Source organism: Megalobrama amblycephala, linkage group LG8, assembly GCF_018812025.1.
Source record: "Megalobrama amblycephala isolate DHTTF-2021 linkage group LG8, ASM1881202v1, whole genome shotgun sequence".
NCBI classification, from domain to species: Eukaryota; Metazoa; Chordata; class Actinopteri; order Cypriniformes; family Xenocyprididae; genus Megalobrama; species Megalobrama amblycephala.
The window spans coordinates 31,991,973-32,013,430 of record NC_063051.1 but is presented as its reverse complement, the minus strand read 5'-3'; the positions used below and the strand labels follow the sequence as shown (position 1 = coordinate 32,013,430).

The 21,458-nt window shown below is 38.0% G+C and overlaps 2 protein-coding genes across 6 annotated transcripts in view; one reads left to right on the top strand and one right to left on the bottom strand.

Annotated features, from left to right (window-relative positions):
• Positions 1 to 172: 172 nt before the first annotated feature.
• Positions 173 to 10,469, top strand: dytn (dystrotelin). The gene is made up of 14 exons (XM_048200586.1): positions 173 to 201; positions 1,900 to 1,974; positions 2,094 to 2,292; positions 2,374 to 2,459; positions 2,575 to 2,675; positions 2,764 to 2,835; positions 4,573 to 4,736; positions 4,911 to 5,022; positions 5,805 to 5,908; positions 6,025 to 6,154; positions 7,596 to 7,669; positions 7,874 to 8,024; positions 8,878 to 9,370; positions 9,467 to 10,469. The coding sequence occupies exons 1-14, from the start codon at positions 183 to 185 to the stop codon at positions 9,568 to 9,570; spliced, it is 1,884 nt and encodes a 627-aa protein (XP_048056543.1). The 5' UTR covers positions 173 to 182; the 3' UTR covers positions 9,571 to 10,469.
• A 335-nt stretch (positions 10,470 to 10,804) lies between these two features.
• Positions 10,805 to 21,458, bottom strand: part of adam23a (ADAM metallopeptidase domain 23a) — a 32,961-nt gene continuing 22,307 nt past the window's right edge. Inside the window, exons 22-27 of one of the 5 annotated variants that reach the window (XR_007186234.1) lie at positions 21,296 to 21,415; positions 21,028 to 21,196; positions 17,489 to 17,600; positions 16,180 to 16,270; positions 12,839 to 13,029; positions 10,805 to 12,185 (exon numbers count right to left, since the gene is read on the bottom strand). Coding sequence is in view for 4 of the 5 variants with exons in the window: in XM_048200582.1 (XP_048056539.1) it covers positions 12,140 to 12,185; positions 17,140 to 17,230; positions 17,489 to 17,600; positions 21,028 to 21,196; positions 21,296 to 21,415 (538 nt within the window). In the remaining variant the exon portion in view is untranslated. Of the gene's footprint in view, positions 13,030 to 16,179; positions 16,271 to 17,139; positions 17,231 to 17,488; positions 17,601 to 21,027; positions 21,197 to 21,295; positions 21,416 to 21,458 lie in introns of all 5 variants that reach the window. The other 4 variants (XM_048200582.1, XM_048200581.1, XM_048200583.1 and 1 more) reach the window with 4 other exon arrangements.

Genomic DNA, 21,458 nt, shown 5'->3' with positions numbered 1-21,458 from the left:
TAGTTAGCCTAGGTTATTTTCCATGGTAGGTTAATCTATTGATTTAAAAAAAAAAAATGAAGAAATAGAAAACAATGTAGTTGAAAATAAAATTAATCACTATTGAAATAAAAGTCATTTTTGTTTTACATGGTTAGTCAATGACTTTTTAATTTTTGTCTTTTATTGATCAGCAAACTGTTATGGATGTGAATAGCATTGGTAAGTCTGGTCCTTTTTATATTAATTTGGGATGAAAATGGCAGAAAATGTTTGTGTAAGTAGGTGTATTAAGAATAATAAAGAGAGGATCTGTAAATAATAATGTATTTATTAATTATATACAGTCAAACCAAAATGTATTTAGACACATTGAACATTTCATTCATTACAGTTTATTCACTATAGTTTAAAAAAATGGTAATAAAATATGACAAGATCTCAGAGTTAAACTGTGTCAGAAAAAATTATCTTAATTATGTCAGATAACACTTGGTCAGGTCAAAGTGTCTGAATAATTTTTTGTCAAGCCATCTTTTGAGTCCTTTTTAGAGCCACCTCTCAAAAGTTCACAATTTGGACCCATCGAATCTCACCCTTATGGTAAGATGTGATTAAGGTTGTAAGTCTCGAATTCTTTTTAATAATTATGGACTGGGTTCCTATTTAAGTAGAGGTAAGCTTATAGCAGATGCGGTTTATACTTTAACCTCTGAAACAACTTAAATTATGATTTTAATAAACCCCTCCTTGGTACCACCTTAACCTGATAGCCTGACTTTTAAATTTTATCTGCACTCTATGAACAATCTTGTTAGATCATCCAGGAGATGTCTCTTTATTTTACATAAGTATTATTCTTATTTTAGTTCTAATGATCAGTTATCTTTTTAAACTAATTCCTTTTAAAAAGAGACAGTTGCCCCCTATTTGGGTTTCAGGGCCTACAAGCTTTTATTACTTGCAATGTTCTCTTTCTGAGATAAGGCTGAGGATTGTGTGTCAGAGAACCACTGATGCACATAATATTCTTGGATTATAGTTTATTAATCTTAATGCTAAAATATTTGAGTAGCTAATTCAAATTAATAGATCAAACAATAGTCAACAATCCTAAGAACACACCAGGCTCCCCTCACCTCGCAGGGTGAGGAATACAAAGCTAGTATGCTCTGTAACAGCTAAAGAGTGAACACCATGGACCCACTAAATTAATGCTAAAAGGCTTTCTCACCAATTCAGAAGGATAGGCTCTCTGTCAAGGCTCTGAATGCTCTCTGTAGAATGGATCCTTTGCTATACTGTAGGTACTCCAAGAAAGAGTGAAGGTGAAGGTCTCTGTCTCAGTCCAAGATGATTATTCTTTCTAACACACTTCTATATATACTTAGGTCCATGGGTCAATTTACATATTTTGTTTCATCGTAACATCAGGTATACATGGCTTATGTTGCAATACAGTATTAATCATAGCATGCTCCTATTGTTACATGTACGGGTAGCTCCTGTTTTCTATAATTGTATTGCTCAATGCAGTTTCTCTAGTGTGACTGTGACTTACATAAATGAACTATAGTGTCCTGCACCCACTAGTAAAAACATATCAAAAATATAAAAAATGTCTGAATAATTTTTGGTTTGACTGTATATATATATGGAATATACATATATACATTATAGTATATATATATATATATATATATATATATACATACACATTATGTGTGTGTTTACAATGGAATCTCTGTGTGGGTATCCTCTTTTGTGTATAGTGATACAAATTCAGGCCATATTTTCAAAGTACATTTATTGATCAAAATCGCATCAATTTCTTGAAACCAGTTGTGTTTTGCAGTAAATTACAGTCAGCACTCTCTTTTGTGGTCTGTTCATGTGTTATTTCATGTATTGCTCCCATAGAAGGGCTGAATGAGGTTCGTCCTGCAGTGTATCGAGCTGCTCTAAAGCTTCGCTCATTACAAAAACTATGTCAGCGTGAGTTTTTCTTTTTAACTTTTTTCTTCTGAATGCAGCAGGATGCTTTTATATAACATTACATACTCTCACACACTTATTATGCATCAATTTATCTCATTCTCTTTTTCAAACTCCAGTGCACCTGGTGTCACTGCAGGATTTGCGCCCAGTGTTAAATACTTTATGTTCTGGGGAACCAATGATTAGTCTTGCTCAAGAAGACGTACAGCAGCTTCTAGAAGAACTATTCCAGAGCATTTCACATGAACTTCCTGGTCAGGCAGTACCTGAAGCCACAGATCAAACCTCCAGACTTCTCTTTAAACTGTTTGACAGGTGAGGGGTGACTACTGATTCAACATTATATAGTCTATTTTTGTACTTATGCATGTGTAATTTAAGCTTGCTTTCTTTTAGAGAGAAAACCGGTGTTATTCTGCTCAGGTCAGTGGAGGCCGCCCTGATCGCCCTCTGTGGAGACACTCTCTCAGCTAAACAGAGGGGTCTGTTCCACATTCACTTGATTTGTATCTCTTATTCTGATTCTGTCTAGCTTTCAGTATTAAAGATGTTAGGATCATGGTTCAGTGTTCAGAGTCTGTGCTTGTGTCTCTGCAGCTCTGTTCCGACTGGCTGAGAGCTACAGTGGGAATCAGGAGAGCGACGGCGGCTCTATCAGTCGAAGTGCTCTCAGAGTCCTGCTGGAAGACCTCAGCCAGGTGAGCAAAACAACGAGTCTGATCCAATTAATAAGAGCCATTTCTAACAAATACTAACAAATTTCTAAATTTAAACCGTCTGGTTAAGGTTCCAGCAGTGGTTCAAGAAAACCATGTGTTTGGTCATGCGGAAACTGCAGTGTCCTCCTGCTTCAATGGGGTATTGTACATTCTCCCAACACACTATATATATGTCACAGAATATAAGTATGCAAATATATAATCAGTGTTGGGGTAACTCATTACAAGTAACTTGAGTTACATAATCAGATTACATTTTCAGGTAACTAGTAAAGTAATGCAAGTTACTTTTTCAGATTTATTGACTGACAGCTCTCCTGTCCCCATGTTGAGAGAAGTAAAGTGCAGAGGTGTTGTGTGCGCTGTGTGAACATGATGGTTATTGTAGTTCTAGACTAAATGTAAACATGCATTTACTCATCTCACATTCAGTATTCTTCAAAATGAATAAAAACAGTGAAATGCAATCTCAGAATTTTACGCAAACCTGTAATAAACTATATTAAATGACACAAATATACTTTATGTATTTAATCTCACTTTATTAATCAGTGTATTTGCTGAAATTAGAAAGAAGAGTGTTGAACTTCGTTCTTCTGTATCCTATTCTTCTTGAATTTTAGCACAGCTGAAAGGTTTGTTTGAGCTGCGCCCTCTACAGTATAGTCATATATATGCATTTCCTTCCACTTTAGGCTTATTCATGCCACTTTTTGTGTGAAAGGGCCTTAAAGGATTAGTCCACTTTCAAATAAAATTTTCCTGTTAATTTACTCTCCCCCATGTCATCCAAGATGTCCATGTCCTTCTTTCTTCAGTCGAAAAGAAATTAAGGTTTTTGATGAAAACATTCCAGGATTATTCTCCTTATAGTGGACTTCAATGGCCTCCAAATGGTTGAAGGTCAAAATGACAGTTTCAGTGCAGCTTCAAAGGGCTTTAAACGATAGCAGACGAGGAATAAGGGCCTTATCTAGTGAAACGATCGGTCATTTGAAAAAAAATGTAATGCTTTATATAAACAAATGATCGCCTTTGTAAGTGCTTCTGCCAAAACCGCATTTCCGTATTCTTCAAAAAGTTTACACTGTATGTCCTACGCCTTCCCTATTCTACTTACGGAACGAACGCGGCGGCAGTTCCATTTTTTCCGTAAGTAGAATAGGGAAGGCGTAGGACATACAGCGTAAGTTTTTTGAAGAATACGGAAATCGGAAGCACTTACAAAAGCAATCATTTGTGTTTATATGTATATTTTTTATACATTTAAAAAATTTCGCTAGATAAGACTCATATTCCTCGTCTGGTATCATTTAAAGCCCTTTGAAGCTGCTCTGAAACTGTCATTTTGACCTTCAACCGTTTGGAGGCCATTGAAGTCCACTATATGGAGAAAAATCCTGGAATGTTTTCATTAAAAACCTTAATTTCTTTTCGACTGAAGAAAGAAAGACATGAACATCTTGGATGACATGGGGGTGAGTAAATTATCAGGAACATTTTATTTGAAAGTGGACTAATTCTTTAAAATTTGCCAAATTAAAAAACAAACAAGCAAGCCCAGCCCAGGCGAGAAAAAGTAACGCAAAAGTAATGTAACGCATTTCTTTTCATAAAAAGTGACTAAGTAATGCAATATTGTAATGCCTTATCTTTAAAAGTAACTTTCCCCAACACTGTAAATAATGCCTTTATATTTTAGAAAGGTGGTCCCTCACAAGAGGACCATCATACTATTTGCTAAGCTATGGCATTTTTCCTTGACAGCCCAGATTTTTTAATCACTAAGCTAAACTAGCGACAATATATGTTGCTCACACATGTATGTAAACAGCCTCAAATTCTGTAAATTAGGGATTTTCTCTCTCTCTCTCAGGTAATCGGTGCACATGTGACTGAAGAGCATTTTATTGGCTGGCTCCAGTCAGAACCCCGTCTGCTGTTATGGCTGTCCACTCTCTACAGGATTTCAGTGAGTGAGGCTGTACAACACAGAGTCCGCTGTCATGTCTGTAAAGCCTTTCCTATCACTGGCCTCAGGTGCGTTTTTTAATATTATTGCTATACATCCTGGCGGGTTTGAAACTGCTTTACTGGCCCATAGCTCTGGTTGTAATGTTTATGTTCCAGGGTTATTATCGTTTACTAAATCAAAAATTGAAACAAAAATAAATGAAACCTAAATAGTAATACTAAAAAATGACCTTCCCATAGGTATCGCTGTCTGAAATGCCTGAACGTACACCTGTGCCAAAGCTGCTTTCTGACTGAGAGACGCAGCAGGAAACACAAGCCCTCCCATCCTGTACTGGAATATTGCACTCAGGTGTACTACCAAACATATAATGTTTTACATATACTGTACATGCATTAACTAGGGATGTCAGTTTAATGCCTTAATTTAGTGTGAGTAATTAAAATAATTGATTTTAGTTTTTATTTTATTATTAATTTTTTTAGACAAATTATTTTAGCATTTTAAAGGGTTAGTTCACCCAAAAATGAAAATTCTGTTATTAGTTACTCGCCCTCATGTCGTTCCAAACTCGTAAGACCTTCATTCTTCAACACCAATTAAGATATTTTTGATGAAATCCAAGAGTTCTTTTTATCCCCCGTAGACAGCAATTTAATTACCACATTCAATGTATAGAAAAGTAGTAAAGAGATTTTTTAAATCCATGTGACTACTTATTGTTATGAAGTGTTTGTCACTTGAACCACTGTAGTCACGTTGACTGTTTTTACAATGTCTTTAGTACCTTTCTGGGCCTTGAAAGTGGTAATTAAATTGCTGTCTATCTATATTTTCATCAAAAATATCTTAATTTGTGTTCAGAAGATGAATGAAAATGTTACGGGTTTGGAACAACATGAGGATGAGTAACTAATGACAGAATTTTCATTTTTTGGGTGAACTAACCCTTTAAATTTTAGGCATTTATCAATTATATCAGTATCAGACAGAAGTTTAATAATGGTACATTTAAAAAAACAGAATAGTGTATTTAATAGTGTATTTTGTAATAGTGTAACAGAACAGCAGTATATGTAACACACATGCTCTTTTAATTATGCCTTATATAATGTGTGTTATGGTTTGTTCAGCCATCCTGGAAGGAGTCGATGGCGTCACTGGCCTCCAGCGCTCGACACGCTTTGGTACCTCGACGCACTCGGAGAGAAGCAGAGAGGAAGAGAGCAGGGTCCAGGTACAGATTTCGTGTGTGTGTGTTTTGTGTTGGAAATAAATGGTGAACAAACCTTTAAACAGCAAATGATACATGTTTAACAGCACAGATGACTGCATGTGTTTGTGTGTCTGCAGTGCCCCCTCTCCAGTGCTGCCGTTTGGGGCAGATCCAGACATGCATAATGCTCCTGAAACACGTCTGACTGCTGCTGCGGTTACAGTAGAGTCTAAAGCCCTGCAGACAGAAGAGACGGAGACTCCTCAGGTAACTTACCTGCAATGTTTCACAATAGAGGGCAACAGAGGGGTTTCTGGAAGTAAAAATCTGACCTCCCATTCCAATAAAGCATTGCAAAAATGCACATAATATAATATAAATAAAATATTTTTGCTTTTATAAAGTTTTGTTTTCTTGTGATCTCAACAAAAGTTGTATTCAGTGGTGGCCAAAAGTGATTTCCGGCCTAGGGAAATTGAAATCACCCTTTATTCAAATATTATTAAAAAGATTTTGTAAGCATATTGCATTAGTTGTGTCATTTTTTTTTTTTTTTTTTTACACATTGCATAGTTGTGTCATTTTATTTTTTAGTTGTATCATTTTTTATTTGTGATAATGCAATGAAACGCCAAACTGTGCGGACATAACTTTGGCCGGTACAAAGAAATTATAAACAGAAACGAAAACAAGAGACAGCCAACGGCAAAATATTAATAACTGATTATGATTGTAGACATGTATGCATTTTCCTGTGAGCTTTTTGTTTTTCTATGCATTTTCTTGCATAGTAAATTAAAAAATAGTCAGCATTTTTTGGCAAAATAGAATTTTCAGATAAAAATCCTTAATCAAGTTTAGTGTTTTGTTATTTTCTCATATCTAAAATATTTAAAAAATATAAAATAATTTCCTAATATTTAGAAGATTTATTCGAACTTAGAGGGTCATTAAAAACATTTAAAAAAAAAAAAAAAAACCCCAGACATAACTTTTAGCCACTACTGTATGTATTGCTTTTAAATGTTTTTTTGCAGAAAGAAACCACTTTTAAGTCGAACATGAAAAAAATAAGTTGTGTTCATTATAAAACAAGACAAAAATATGGATGACCTCTTTGGACTTCCATAATTACGTACACATTTCTTGTCCTTTTCATTCATTGCTTTGAACACCTTTTTTTTTTAAAGATTTCTTAAAGCACCATAAAATAAAGTTGACAAATTATTATTATTTATTTTTTTATTTTTTTTGAATACTGTATTGCATTGTTTGTTATAAATAATTTATCTGTGGACATCAGAAGGCCTTGTTATTAGAGACACCTGTGGCCGTTAAGTGAACTGCAGCCAGTCTTTCACATAAAAATCAGTCCTACATGGCTTTTATAGACAACCTAGGTAGTCTGAGTAAAGGTCTCATTTTTTCAAGTTTCGTTAACAAGCTGTTCACACATTGGCAATAAAAAAGCAATAAATACAGTAAAAAGCTTACTTATAGCCCCTTTAATCAAAATATCTTCCTCTCCCTTTTGCAACAACATTTCTTCTCTGATGACGTGTGCACTGGCATGAGGGCGGGGCAACCTGTCACTCACATGAGATCACATCAATAGTAAACAACAAAATCAAACTTTTTTTCCTCATTAGAGAAGCTGTTTCACTCATTCATCACAATGTTTATGATGTTCTTGTTTATGATGTTATAGAGAGAAACAGCTGATCTCCAAAAAGACCTCATTGTTACCCAGAAGGCCATGAGGGATCTGCAGAGAGATAAATGGTGGGCCTTTTTTCAAAGTAAATCTTTGAGGATAGAAAAGGCCGATAGTTTTGTGTGTCGTGTGTGTGAGTGAAAATTGTGCAGATATTTGAACGTAGACTTTGTGCACATGTGTATGTTTGTTTTTAATAACAGTGTTTTTGTGTTGACATATATTTTTCTGTGTTGGTATTGTATTTGTATGTGATGGGATGTTATGATCAGGCTCCTGGAGAAAGAGTTTCAGGTGTGGAGAGTTGCAGCGCAGTCAGAGCATGATTCACTGGAGGACAAATGCACTGAGCTGAAGACCATGATGGAGGCGCTGAACCAAAATAACCAGCATCTGGAAGACGAACTGGACAGAGTCAGACATGTGAGAAGCAGCATAAGGAGGGCATTTAACATAAATCTATTTGAATTGCACAGTTTTAACATAAACTTACAATTGCGTGTTATAAACACAATTGCAAGATATAAACTCACAGTCCTTTTTTTCTTGCAATTCTGACTTTTTTCTCCTACAATGGCGAGATTTAAAATCCAATTCTGAGGGAAAAAAGACTTGACTTTTTTCTCATAAACTGCAACTTTATATCACGCAATTCTGACTTTATAACTCACAATTCTGACTTTATAACTCACAATTCTGACTTTATAACTTGCAATTGCAAGTTTATATCATGCAATTCTGAGAAAAAAAGTAAGAATTGCGAAGATAAAATTTGCAATTATACCGTTTTCATTTTTTATTCAGTGGCGGAAACAAGCTTCCATAGATATACGTCACAATAGGGAAGAAAACATTAATGCATTTTCCATTTCATGCCAACTTTAATGTGATGCATATTTGTTAGTCATAAATAGAACAGATAAGAAATAGGTAGGATTATATATAAATATGATTCTAATATAATAATTTAAAATAAACGCATTTTAAAAATAGTATTTTATGATTTAAATAAAATTAAATAGAGGCAAATGTCACATTAAGTTTATTATATTATGTTAAAACGGTGCAATCCAAATGGATTTTAGTAGGGGGCAATATTTGCCACCTGAAATTGATGGACATGCTCTCTGAAGGGAACATTCACTTTTTCACTTTTTTTCTTTCTTTTTTTTTTTTGTAAATAGTAGAGATGCAGTGTTTACTCCAGACGAAAGCCAAGAGAAATGACAAGGAACGTAAAACAAGTTCTTTAATTGTTCTTTGTTGTCATTGTCAGGTGTTGAGTCTGAGGGACAGAGATCAGCACAGAACTGACTTCCATTCCCATTCAGACCTTCAACCAGAACATAATGACAGCATTAGTGAGACCGACTGGACACAACCAGAACCTCATGACAGCTCCAGTGGAGAAGAGGAGGTGGAGAAAAGGAGGGAAGCATTTCAGGAAGGAGGGATAGAAGTGGAGGAGGAGACTCTTTATGAGGTATCAGAAGACATCTCTACGAATCTAGATGACACAGATAGTGTTTTGACACAGGACGTCCAGACAGCTTCAGGGCAGCAAGAAGAAGTTGAGGAGGAGGGACTACAGGAGGAACAGGAGGAGCTACTACATGAAAGACAGGATCTTTCTTTATTTCATCAGTCCATGTCTGATTTAGCACTGGAGGAGCATTCAGACTCAGACGTCTCAGAGATGGACGAGGAGGAGGAACTTTGTGAGCTTGTACAGCGACTTAGAAATGAGCTTTCTCTATATGCAACCACAGGTTTGCGCAGTCATTTTTATTATGCTAGCAACTTTGTTGTCACATGATCCTTCAGAAATCATTCTAATATATTGATTTTTGTTTTCTCTCCATCAGGGACAGTCTCTCTACAGAAAGAAATGCTAATGACGGCAGCAGAGGGAGTCAGAGACACTGTTTCTCATTTGGTCACTTCTGTGAGGACCACCGGTTTGGCATGATGGCAGCCAATCATGGGTTGCAAATAAATTTTCCCTCTCATTTCCAACCAATACAAGCCATTTTTGTAACTCTCATTCCATCACAACAATCATCATAACAGAAAATGCTCAGAGTGGTTGACACTACCTCAGTTCACAATTTAATGAAATCAAAAAATAAAGACGTTGCAACTTCTTTTCCAAAATTTTCTTCACTATTTATATTGTTAATCTAAATGAGACATTGGTTAATATTAGAGAGGCATTGAAAATATTGACATCCTGGATGATAAGGATAAGACTATTCTTGTTATTACATGAATATTTGATTTTGACTGGTCAATTGCAAATCAGTGGTCAAATTATTGGCATAATGTCCAGAAGTGTTCACTTTGCATTGTCTGTGTTTATTTTGAGATAATGGCTGGCTGACCCTTAATTATAGTCCATGTTATTAAATTATCATTCATCCCTAGTTAATGTGTGATTTTTATAGTTTTTTAAATAGTTTTTTAAACCTTGACATTTTGGATCTTTTTTTTTCTTTTTTGTCATAATATGTTTATTTTGTTGGACAATACATATTTACAACATTATTCATTTTAATATTTTGCATTGAATACACAGTACATTTGTTATATTCTTATATTCTGCAATACATATTCATACTGAGTGTTTTTTATTTTAATGTGAATGCAAACTCTAACAAAAAGGACACAATGAATATACTAGATTAAAGGCAGGGTAGGTGATTTGCTTCACGGAGCACCGCAAACAAACAGCAGCCACGTTTTACAGTTCCTCCTGAACCAAAACAACGAGCTTATGCTGCGATCACACCATAACTACTGTAAACTGGAATAGATGGAAACCTGTGACGTTATACTCGGAGCGGTTCGTGACTGGAATGCATTTTAATGGCAACACTATCAACTCTGAAATGAATCTGCAGCAGTCAGGTGGTACAGGTCAGAGCTCTCTAAGTTGTTTACATTCATTATTATTGCAATGTCATGTGTTTTGAGACATGAGGTAGTATAATGGCGTCTCTCATGATGCTTTTGTTTGCTCCCTGCTGTACGTGTTCATGTGTTTTGAAGGAGGCGTGGCTTTGGAGACGCTCTAAAGGGAGGGTGGGATCTTATGCTTTCAAACCCTTTCCGAAAATGACCTTTAAAGCATTCTGAACTGATAACATGTATCTTGTGTCAACTCTCATTGTTAATGATCAAAATTTTGGGATTGTACAGAAAAAAATAAAGATGACAAAGAGGAAATTTTTTGTCAAGTTCTTTATTAGTAGTATTTGTTGTTTTGGCAATGTTTCCATGGGAACATGAGATGGCTGTAAAAGGGCTCGGGGTTTAGAAGATGAGTTCAAAAACCTGATGGTGCAGATCAATGATGGTATAGAAAAACACCCTCTCTCTGCTCTTATTTCAGTGGCATTTGCCAAAATTAGAGCTCCCTTTACTGCAATAGCCCCATTCTATTAATAATATTATCACAAGTGCCTTAATTATGCTGTCCCACACAGATGACAATGACATTTTAATTTTCAGAAGCTGAGATTTTCATAGAAACATTCATTTTAAGTAATCAGAAGCTTATTATAATGTCAAACATAGATGGCCGAGCATATAAAAGACTGCCTTATTAATAATCCGCTAGCGTGAGATCAATTTCATTGTTGGTCTCAGTTGAGAATTCTTTACCAAACCATAAGGTTTGTGCAATGTTTCCCCTTTGCATAGTAAGTAAATGTTAACTGTTTTTCCTTTGACATGCAGATACCTTGAAAAGCGCAGCAGGCTGTGTGGGCTCTGCCCCCAGTGCAATTACATCATGCAGCTCTCTGATTGGCCAGTGATGGCATTCAGGTCAGGGCAGACCTACAGGGCCCAGCCAGTTTAAAAAAAATAAAAAATTTTTTTAAGGGGAACAGTAATTGACGTCATTAGGCATATATAACAGTGGTGATTTCGCTGCCAACCAAATGGATTGAATTTTTACTTTTTCATTTGGGTTTCGTTAATACTACAGAAAGTGCCTGCCATATAACATGCGGAAATAACAAAAAGAAAAACTTTAAAGTTATGCCTTGAAAAGTGTTTGTCCGAAGAAGATATGGGTCCCTCTCATTTAGCCCCTCGAAGCACACATGGATGTGTTACCCACCTACTGGAACTTCAAATCATTCTTCTTTTTTTTTAATGAACAAATATTGGTGTCCCTCCTCTGCCATGCGAGGTCCACAGCTGAAGCTGGTCATGCCTGGGTCGGAACCGGAGATCGGGGCGTGTAAATCGGAAGTCGTGCCCCGACGAGCGGAACCATCCACTACCAGTTATCAGGGTTGCTAAAAGGCTCGAGACCAGAGGGCAAAGGAATGGGGGCAGCGCTAGAGAAGCAGTTCTACGTGACTTTGGATGAAAAATGTTTGATCATTGAGTCTCTTTCTTCTCTCGCTTTCTGTCCTTTTTTATTCAAGTAACGCCAACGCTGTCGGCAGCAGCAGGAGAGGGTAGAGTCCAGCGGGTTCTGACAGAACCCAGGGGCACACTAGGCAAGGATGCAGTTCTCTTAGCCTTTAGATGGCACTGGCGTTAGGGTCATATCGTCTTTTCTTGACATTTCTTGGTGATGAGGACAAACAGGACAAAACAAACGAGAGGGGGGTTAGTGCAGGCAATGCCAGAGACATCAACATACAATCTGCTGCCCATCTGACCGCCTTAACCCGCAGCAACCACGTGGTTGTCGTCTCATCAGCTTCTTAATCGATTGAAATCGTTTATCGTAATCACTACCCGTAACGTTTTTCCTCGACCCCTAATGCCGTTGGGTTGCGGCGGGTGAAAGCGGCTGTCCTTCGCAGCGTCAAGGAGAGACACGGAGTGTCCCTCCCCTGACTGCGGGTGAGTATGTGTTAGAAAGACAACAAAGGATGTGGAAAAAGAACATTACCTCCTGGGAGAAAACACGGACATAGACATAGAGAACAGCAAGAAAGAGTGTACAACATCGAGGGTCAGAAAAGGACGTAACACCCACAACATGAACGACGACGATACCACCAGGAACAACAAGAAAGGCAACAAGAACTGCAACAACACCAACAACGACAGGGGTTTGACACAACCTCCCCGTAGCGTGGCTTGATGTGGGGCATCCCAGCAGTTTAACATGCACCTGTCCATAGAGAGGTTAGGTGGGAGACGCCACTATCGCTGTGTAGGGGGGGTGACTGGGGTAGCATGCAGGTGCAGTGCAGCGCGTGTGTCTGTACCAGGTCTCTGTGAAGCAGGCAGTAAAGGCAGCGGTGCCGGGCGAGTCCGGGTGGGGGGTGAGGGCTCTTGCTCTGTTCTAGGTTTTCAGGGGGCCCAGGGCCTTCCGGGAGATAAGAGGGCGTGGCAGCCAGCCATGGCACAAAGGCTGCCTACGACACAACCTCCACCCCTCTCCGCTCAAACTCTCACCCTTTCAGACAACGGAGGGGGGATTGAGAGAGAGATCACGGCGAGGAGAGCGGGTCAGAAAGTCGTCATCCCTGCCCACCCCGTCCCTCCCCAACAACCCACCCCGCTTCTCCAAGCAAGGAAAACAACAAACATCCCACCCCTCCCTTCACTTGAGGTGAGCCCAGCCTTTGTGCGATGCTCTGATAGCACTCCGCTTTAGCTCTGGCTTGGAGCCAGTCCGCATGCAAACTTTAAATGGGCTCAGTCAAGATGCTATGTGCAAACGAGCATGCTGAGGTGAGCTAAGTCCTCTCGGATAATCTCCAAATCTCAAAGCTAGCTTTAAAGAACTTCCTCCTAGTTGGGTCTACGCTGGCCATTGGAAAGGTTTTACATGTCTGCAGACAAACAGTTGCTAATCTACATTCAGATACTGTTTTTGAACCAAATCACCCGTAAAGTTACGCTAACAGCATGTTTGATGTTACACACATTTACTGGAATCTTTAAAGCTACACTATGTAACTTTTAAAACATTACTTGCAGAGGAACATTGTTTTGGTAATTACGAAAGTTGTGCCACGGGTGTCCAAACTCCCACTGTCCTGCAGAGTTTAGCTCCAACCCCAATTAAACACTCCTGAAGCAGCTAATCAAGGTCTAATTAGGCATACTAGAAACTTTAAGGCAGGTGTGTTGAGGCAAGATGGAGCTAAACTCTGCAGAACAGTGGCCCTCGAGGACCAAGTTTGAACTGGCTTTGAAACGCTATTTTGCACGGTTGAATCTGATGGCTGGGGGGCCAATAAATAAACCAATATAAAGACAGATATCCAAAAAATGTCTTTTGAGCAGCTTAAATGCAAAAATAACGTTGCAAAAGTTTGGCTATGCTGACATTAGACATAACGAATGCTATTCATATCAGAAAAGGTAAAACGCTAGAAACTATTGGTTCTTTCTGCATACAGAGTTGGCTATATAACAGGCAAATAGACCAAAGTTATATTTGGTTTAGAAATTGGCACTTTTACCAAGATAAACATTGTTAAAGGGTTAGTTCACTCAGTGCTTGAAATGGGCCGGTGCCGCCAGTTTTCCTTGTGTACCGGCACTTCCGACATGTTGCATGTACGAAAGCCTGCCGCACCCTCCCTTCTTCAGGGACGCGTTTTGAACTGAGCATTGGGAGTACCGGCACTTTTATTTTCCCACTTTAAGCACAGAGTTCACTCAAAAATGAAAATTCTGTCATTAATTACTCGCCCTCATGTCACCCGTAAGACCTTCAATCATCTTCGGAACACAAATTAAGATATTTTTGATGAAAACTGAGAGGTATATGACTCTGTCTGATAGTCGACGTGACTGCAGTGGTTCAACTTTAATTTTATGAAGCGACGAGAATACTTTTTTGTGTGCAAAACAAAACAGCACTTTCGTGTTCTACGTCAGAATGCCGACTCATTATTGGCCGGCTCTTGAGTCAGCATCAAAGGCATCCATCGTGCTGCTCATGTGAACAGCATCAGCCAATACTGAGCCAGCGTTCTGATGTAAACACGGAAGCGCTGGATGTAAACAGCATAGGAGAATGACACAGAAGAGAAGATGTTGTTAAATAAAGTCATTATTTTTACGCACAAAAACTATTCTCATCGCTTCATAACATTAAGGTTGAACCACTTCAGTCACGTGGACTATTGTAACGATAATTTTTGTGCATAAAAACAAAACAAAAATAACTTTATTCAAAGATTTTTTTCTCTTCCCTATCAGTCTCCTACACAGTTGATGCAGTGAATGAAGTGCAGAGCTTCTGTGTTCTACATTAGAAAAAGTATTCTCGTCACTTCATAACATTAAGGTTGGACCACTGTAGTCACATGGACTATTTTAACAATGTCTTTACTACTTCTCTGGACCTTGAATATGGTCATTTCGTTGCTTTCTATGGGAGAAAAAAACCCTCTGGGGTTTCATCAAAAATATCTTAATTTGTGTACTGAAGATGAACGAAGGTCTTACAGGTTAGAATGACATGAGGGTGAATAATTAATGACAGAAATTTCAGTTTTGGATGAACTAACCCTTTAAGTCAATGCACAGTAAATGTGACGATCCAAGCTGGTGTTGATTTATGTTTTAGGTACGGGCGCTGTCACTTTTGTTTTTTACTTGCAAACTCTTTTCATCTATGAGGTTCGTTTGTTGTGGCTTCAAGCAACTACAACACCTTCCACTGCATATAGTAGTAGCCTGATCTTCTATATGTTATTTATGGATATAATATAAACACACACATACAAATGTCAGAACTACGAAGTTTCCCGCAAAATTCAGCCCTTCATTTTGAAAAAAAAAAAAAAAAAAGAAAGTTACATAGTGTAGCTTTAGGTAAGCATACAATTCTCAAACAATTCCCACCTTACTACATAAATTGGTCATGGCATTACTGATTATTGTACACATTTGAAATGTTAGCATGTAATTACAAAAAAGGCTACACATCATTCTTCTCTTTTATATCGTAGTTAATTCATAACTGTCATTAAACATCTTGCTCAGTATCCATTTTACCATTTTGCTCGCATGCATGTCAAGCGATGGGCCAGTTTGAACGAGGTTCTGCTACAGTCTACAGAGCACTAAACCAATTAGGTTACATGTTTTGACATTCGTTTTTTTACATATGTAGCCATTTTGTTCATTTTATTTTAGTGACCAGTTTCCAGTTTTTTTTTTTTTATTTGTTGAAGAACTAAAGGTCTAGCTAACATGTGCTAATGAGGTAAAGTCATGTGTAAAAAAGATATTAGCATTCTTTTAAATATTTTTAATATTAGAAAATATTACATTTAAACAACTTACAGGTTGTTAAAATGACATATTGTTACAGAAAAAAATAGAATTTACATTTAATCGTAGCATATAACTCAGAATTTAGGACTTAAAATGATGACCTAGTTTTAAAATCTGTTGTCTGTAGCAGAAGCCCAGGCCCTTATGTGTGTGTGAATGTGAGCGTGTAGTGGTGTGAAGTGTTGTGTGCATGTATGCAAAAGTGTGTGTGTGTGTGTGTGTGTGTATGTGAGTGTGTGTATGTTTAAGTGTGAATGAGCCTGTTCCAGGCTGGCAGGCAATAGGAAGCATGCGGTGCAGCTCTTACTTAAATCCCCATCCCGTCCCCCCCAGCACTATGGCTGCCATCAGGATGGCCCCTGCGATGGAGCCTATGATAAGGTTGGTGGCACTAGGACCTGTAGAAGGGCATGATGGGAGAGAAACATGACGTAAGCTGCAGGGGGCACCTGCTCAGCATGCAGGGTTTACACATCAAATGCTGGACTTCACTTATGTTATACACTCTTTCAGTCATGTGATTACTGACATAGGGAAAAGCTTGGGAATCCGTAGGGTAGATTATGCTCAATTAACTTACCATTAATAGAATAGTGTGTGTGTGTGTGTGTGCGTGTGGGATGTTATTGGACGTGGGTATGGAGAATTTAGGGGCTGCAGATTTCGGCACAGGGGTTTGTCGGGTAAGATCTTAAAGCGGGTGTTTTGAGCTACGCTACCAACGCAGGACTGACGAAAACAAATGCACAGACGCACACACAAAGAAACACTAACCTACAAACACACTCATGGTGAACTTTCACCCACTCACGCACACGTCGGACCTAGTTAGAATGGATTATTTTGCTCAGCTCAGAAAGTGGGCCAGTTCCGAGGGGATTTTGTGTCAATGTCAGTCCAAGTCATCTCATGTTTTTCCACCTTCCTCGGTTGCTCTTCGCTCTTGATCCTCGCTTTGAATCTTTTGTTCTATGTAAATGCCCCACATGGACCAGAGAGGGAAGCACCGCAACACTCCATTAACACAGGGTGATAGTAAAAATATCCATGATAATAGCAGCCAGGGGGAGAGGAGAAAATAAGAGATAGACCAATCAATCAGTCCAATTACACGACAAAAATTACAAGGCACCATCACATTCAACACAACGGACAAAGCCACTGGGAGAACACGTACACACAACCGCACGTACACGCGCACACACAGGGGATCACAGGATCTCCCTCTTGCTGGGGGAGTGGCATTAAAGGGTTAAGAGGTGCTTACTCTATTCCCCACCCTGTGCCTCCAAAAATCACCCCCAGGGCCAGAATGGTCCCTGCCACTGCCCCTATCAGCCTGTTTGTGGCCACGCTCACTGTGCAGAGGAAATAGGGGTGATTCAGCAGAGAAAATGTCACTCAAGGCCCCATTTAAAAAAAAAATTGTACACGTACTAGTGTTTGCAAAAGTTTTGTGAGTGGGAAAAGTGACACCTACAAAAAGCAGTGATCTTTGGAAATGGCTTTGCAGTGGATTTTCTTTTTTGGAGTTAAGGTGTGTATGCAACTGAGGACTATCTGTGTATGTTTATGGCAAGCTTTTTATGTTTAGAGAATTAGGAGAGGTCACGAACCCTTGGGACCCGGGTCCTCGATGACGGGCGGCACTTTCGGGGGGTCGTGCATGCTGCAGTCAGTCCCTGCCCAGGTAGCGTCACAGGTGCAGGTTGCTTCATTATTGCACACCTGAAAGGTATGATACACATTAGGAGAAATATGTCAGTATGCTGTACTGTGTGTGGTGTGAGCCTGGGGTTAATAGACAGTTTTTAATAATAGTAAATAAAAACAAATAAGCATATCATTTTGTAAAAAAATACATTTGCAAGTCTTTTAAAATTTTCATCTCTACTTGCAGTACTAAAACATTTATATTTAAAAAAAAAGTTTTTCTTTAGGTTTTATAAATATAGTAATATTTAATAATATTTTATACACTGAATTAAAGATAAATGTTTTTTTTGCTTTAGTACAATAACAATATAAATGCCAATTTCATTCAGTTGATCACTTTTATTATAATTTTATTAAAAAATTTAGTTTTGAAAGCAACATATCTGTATAATATCATGCTTATAATTTTATGTATCATTTCTTACACTATAAATGGGTCTTTATAATACACACACTATAACTCATTTCGATTTTAATATATTTTAAAATATAATTTATTCCCGTAAAGCTGAATTTTCAGCATCATTACTCCAGTCTTCAGTGTCACATGATCCTTCAGAAATCATTCTAATATGCTGATTTGCTGCTCATTTCTTAGTATTATCAATGTTAAATACAGTTGTTCTGCTTAATATTTTTGTGGAAACCGTGATAATTAATTCTACATGATGAATAGAATGTTCAAGAACATAATTTATTTCAAATATAATTTTATTTGTAGCAATGTAAAAGTCTTTACTGTCACTTTGATCAATGCATCCTTGCTGAATAAAAGTATTAACAACTTTTTTTTGTCTTACTGACCCAAAACTTTTGAACGGCAGGGTAGCTGCCATTATATTTTTGGAAGCAGGTCACTTGCAAGCGGATTGCCATATTTGACAGGACTTGGCACTGAAAGGTTTAAAAACCCCATGCTTAAGTGATTTCAGAAGTTTCCTCTCTCCAAAATTCAACAAACCTGATGTCAGCAAATCCCAAAGCACTACAGGCAAAGAATGTGTCTGATTGGCTATTTTACTGACAATGAGAGGCAACCCCCCAAAAAAGTTAAGCACTTTTAAGCATAATTGAAATCAAAATCAGTCCCCTTCTTATAGATGTTGGATATGTTATTTTTAGGTGTCTTGAATAGATTATCAATCCTCTGGATATGAACTAAATGCATGGGATGAATTCAATCCCTGTTGTTAACATTCTGGATTAAATTTGTAAGTGGATTTGAGTGGATTTCTGGCTTTGGTGAGTGGGAATTCAAACAGGATTATTTTCAAGGGTTGTCACAACATTGTTAGGGTTGTCACAACACCAAAATGTCAGTAGTCGGTACCAATTTCGGTACCAGAGTAAAAACTGCTGAATTAACTACTTTTAAAAAGCTTGTCCCATTTTGTCTCATCCGTTAGTTATCACTGTCAATCATTCCAGTGTCTGTTTCAATCACACATTTCAATACAGTTGTCAATCCAGAAACTTTGCAGTGGATTTAGCAGCAGGACTTGACATTAAGCCTTGTCATGTGCTTGTCCTTGTTCAAGTAAAAAAAGCTGCTTGTCCGGAAAAAAATGGATTTTTTTATGGTGTAAATATAATTTATTATGTTTTGGCAATATTATTAAATGTATGATTTATCTTTCATTTTAATTCAATTAGAACAAGACCAAATTAAATCTTTTACACTGACAAAAATTACAACAACATTAATTAATGTTATGAGATAAATATTTTTTTTAAAATACAAATAAGAAATTTTGGGGGGTGATACTTTTAAACATGAAACTAAACCGCCAGTAGGTGGTGGCAAGTGACCGTCTTAAAGGGTTAGTTCACCCAAAAATGAAAATTATGTCATTAATGACTCACCCTCATGTCGTTCCAAACCCGTAAGACCTTCGTTCATCTTCGGAACACAGTTTAAGATATTTTAGATTTAGTCCGAGAGCTTTCTGTCCCTCCATTGAAAATGTATGTACGGTATACTGTCCATGTCCAGAAAGGTAATAAAAACATCATCAAAGTAGTCCATGTGACATCAGTGGGTTAGTTAGAGTTTGTTGAAGCATCAAAAATACATTTTGGTCCAAAAAATAACAAAAACTACGACTTTATTCAGCATTGTCTTCTCTTCTGGGTCTGTTGTCAATCCACGTTCACGACTCCGCAGTGACGCTGCTGACGTAAGACGCTGCTGACATTTACACCACCAGGTCTCTATTGCTCTTTGCCTTTCCGAAGCTTGTGACAGCGGTTGCTGCTGTGTAGGAGCTTCTTCCATCGCTCTTAGTTCTTCGTCCGTGTATTCGGGTTCAAATAAATATGGCTGAGCAAAAAAATGCAAGTCTTCCTCTGTGTCGAAATCCTTAGACATGTTTGCGAAGGTTGTTTTGTTTACAGCGTGCATCTCCCTCTGACTGTAAACGAAGCTCGGGCGCACCAGATAACACGCAGCAGCGTGACTGCGGAGTCGTGAACGCGGATTGACAACAGACCCGGAAGAGAAGACAATGCTGAATAAAGTCGTAGTTTTTGTTATTTTTGGACCAAAATGTATTTTAGATGCTTCAACAAATTCTAACTAACCCACTGATGTCACATGGGCTACTTTGATGATGTTTTTATTACCTTTCTGGACATGGACAGTATACCGTACACACATTTTCAATGGAGGGACAGAAAGCTCTCGGACTAAATCTAAAATATCTTAAACTGTGTTCTGAAGATTAACGAAGGTCTTACGGGTTTGGAACGACATGAGGGCGAGTCATTAATGACATAATTTTCATTTTTGGGTGAACTAACCCTTTAATAATGAGTCATTGATTCAAACGATTCATTCAAACGGCTGATTCATTCAAGAATGTGGCAGTTATTTATGAATGGTTCATTGAATCTTTCACTCAACCGATTTGTTCAAAACACTGAATTACATTATATTATATATTATATATATTATATATTACAGGCTACATTATATAGGCTATTATTATCCACTATCGATCACCACTTACACTAAACATAATAAAATCATTCTCACGTTTTGCTGATTCCCTAGTTATTTTTTTGTTATTGAGGTTTTAATCAGGCTACTTGTCTGGTTGGCAAGTAAAATTTGCTTTCATCTGCCCCTTCAAAAAATTGATGTGTGTGGCTCACATTGAACATAACAAAAGCAGTGTTTAGCAGATTCTGACTGACTAGCACCATTGCGTTCACATGCTCAACGGATACGATTGTGATACAACGTTCAACTCTTATAAAAACTTTGATGCTCACAGATATGACTGAGAGCGTTTGAAAGCAGCATGTATCAGTGGGTACCAAATATACCTGGTAAGCTTATTTTTTTATACTGACTGGTACCATTACATTTGACAACCCTAGTGTCTGTGGTTTGCGTCCAAGTCCAACTAGCAGTGAGTGTCAGATGGTGATCACTCACGCCGTGAGAAGAGCAGACTCGGCCGCCAGGGCCAGACGGACAGGCTGTGAGGTTCAGGGAGGAGATGGGTAGACATTTCCGCTCAAGGCACATCATAGAGGGGCCGCATGGCGTACCGTCTTCCACATACCCAAGATCAGTGTCATCATCCAACAGCACATGTCCCCCGCTACAGACGAAGGAGAAACAGAAAATGTCAAAAATTTAATTCAAGAGATTCGTCCTGAAGATTTAGTGGGAAAAGATTTGCAGAGATCCAGGAACAGACCTACAGTCCACCAGTCGCCCCTGATGGTTAAAGGTGGTGGGAGTGACGTCACCCTTCAGTGTTCCGATCCTTGGGATTCTCCCAATATTACTGCACAGCAGGTACCCGCAGAACACGTCGCTGTAAATCCACAGGATTTGGAAAGCATTAGAGATGGTGTCTA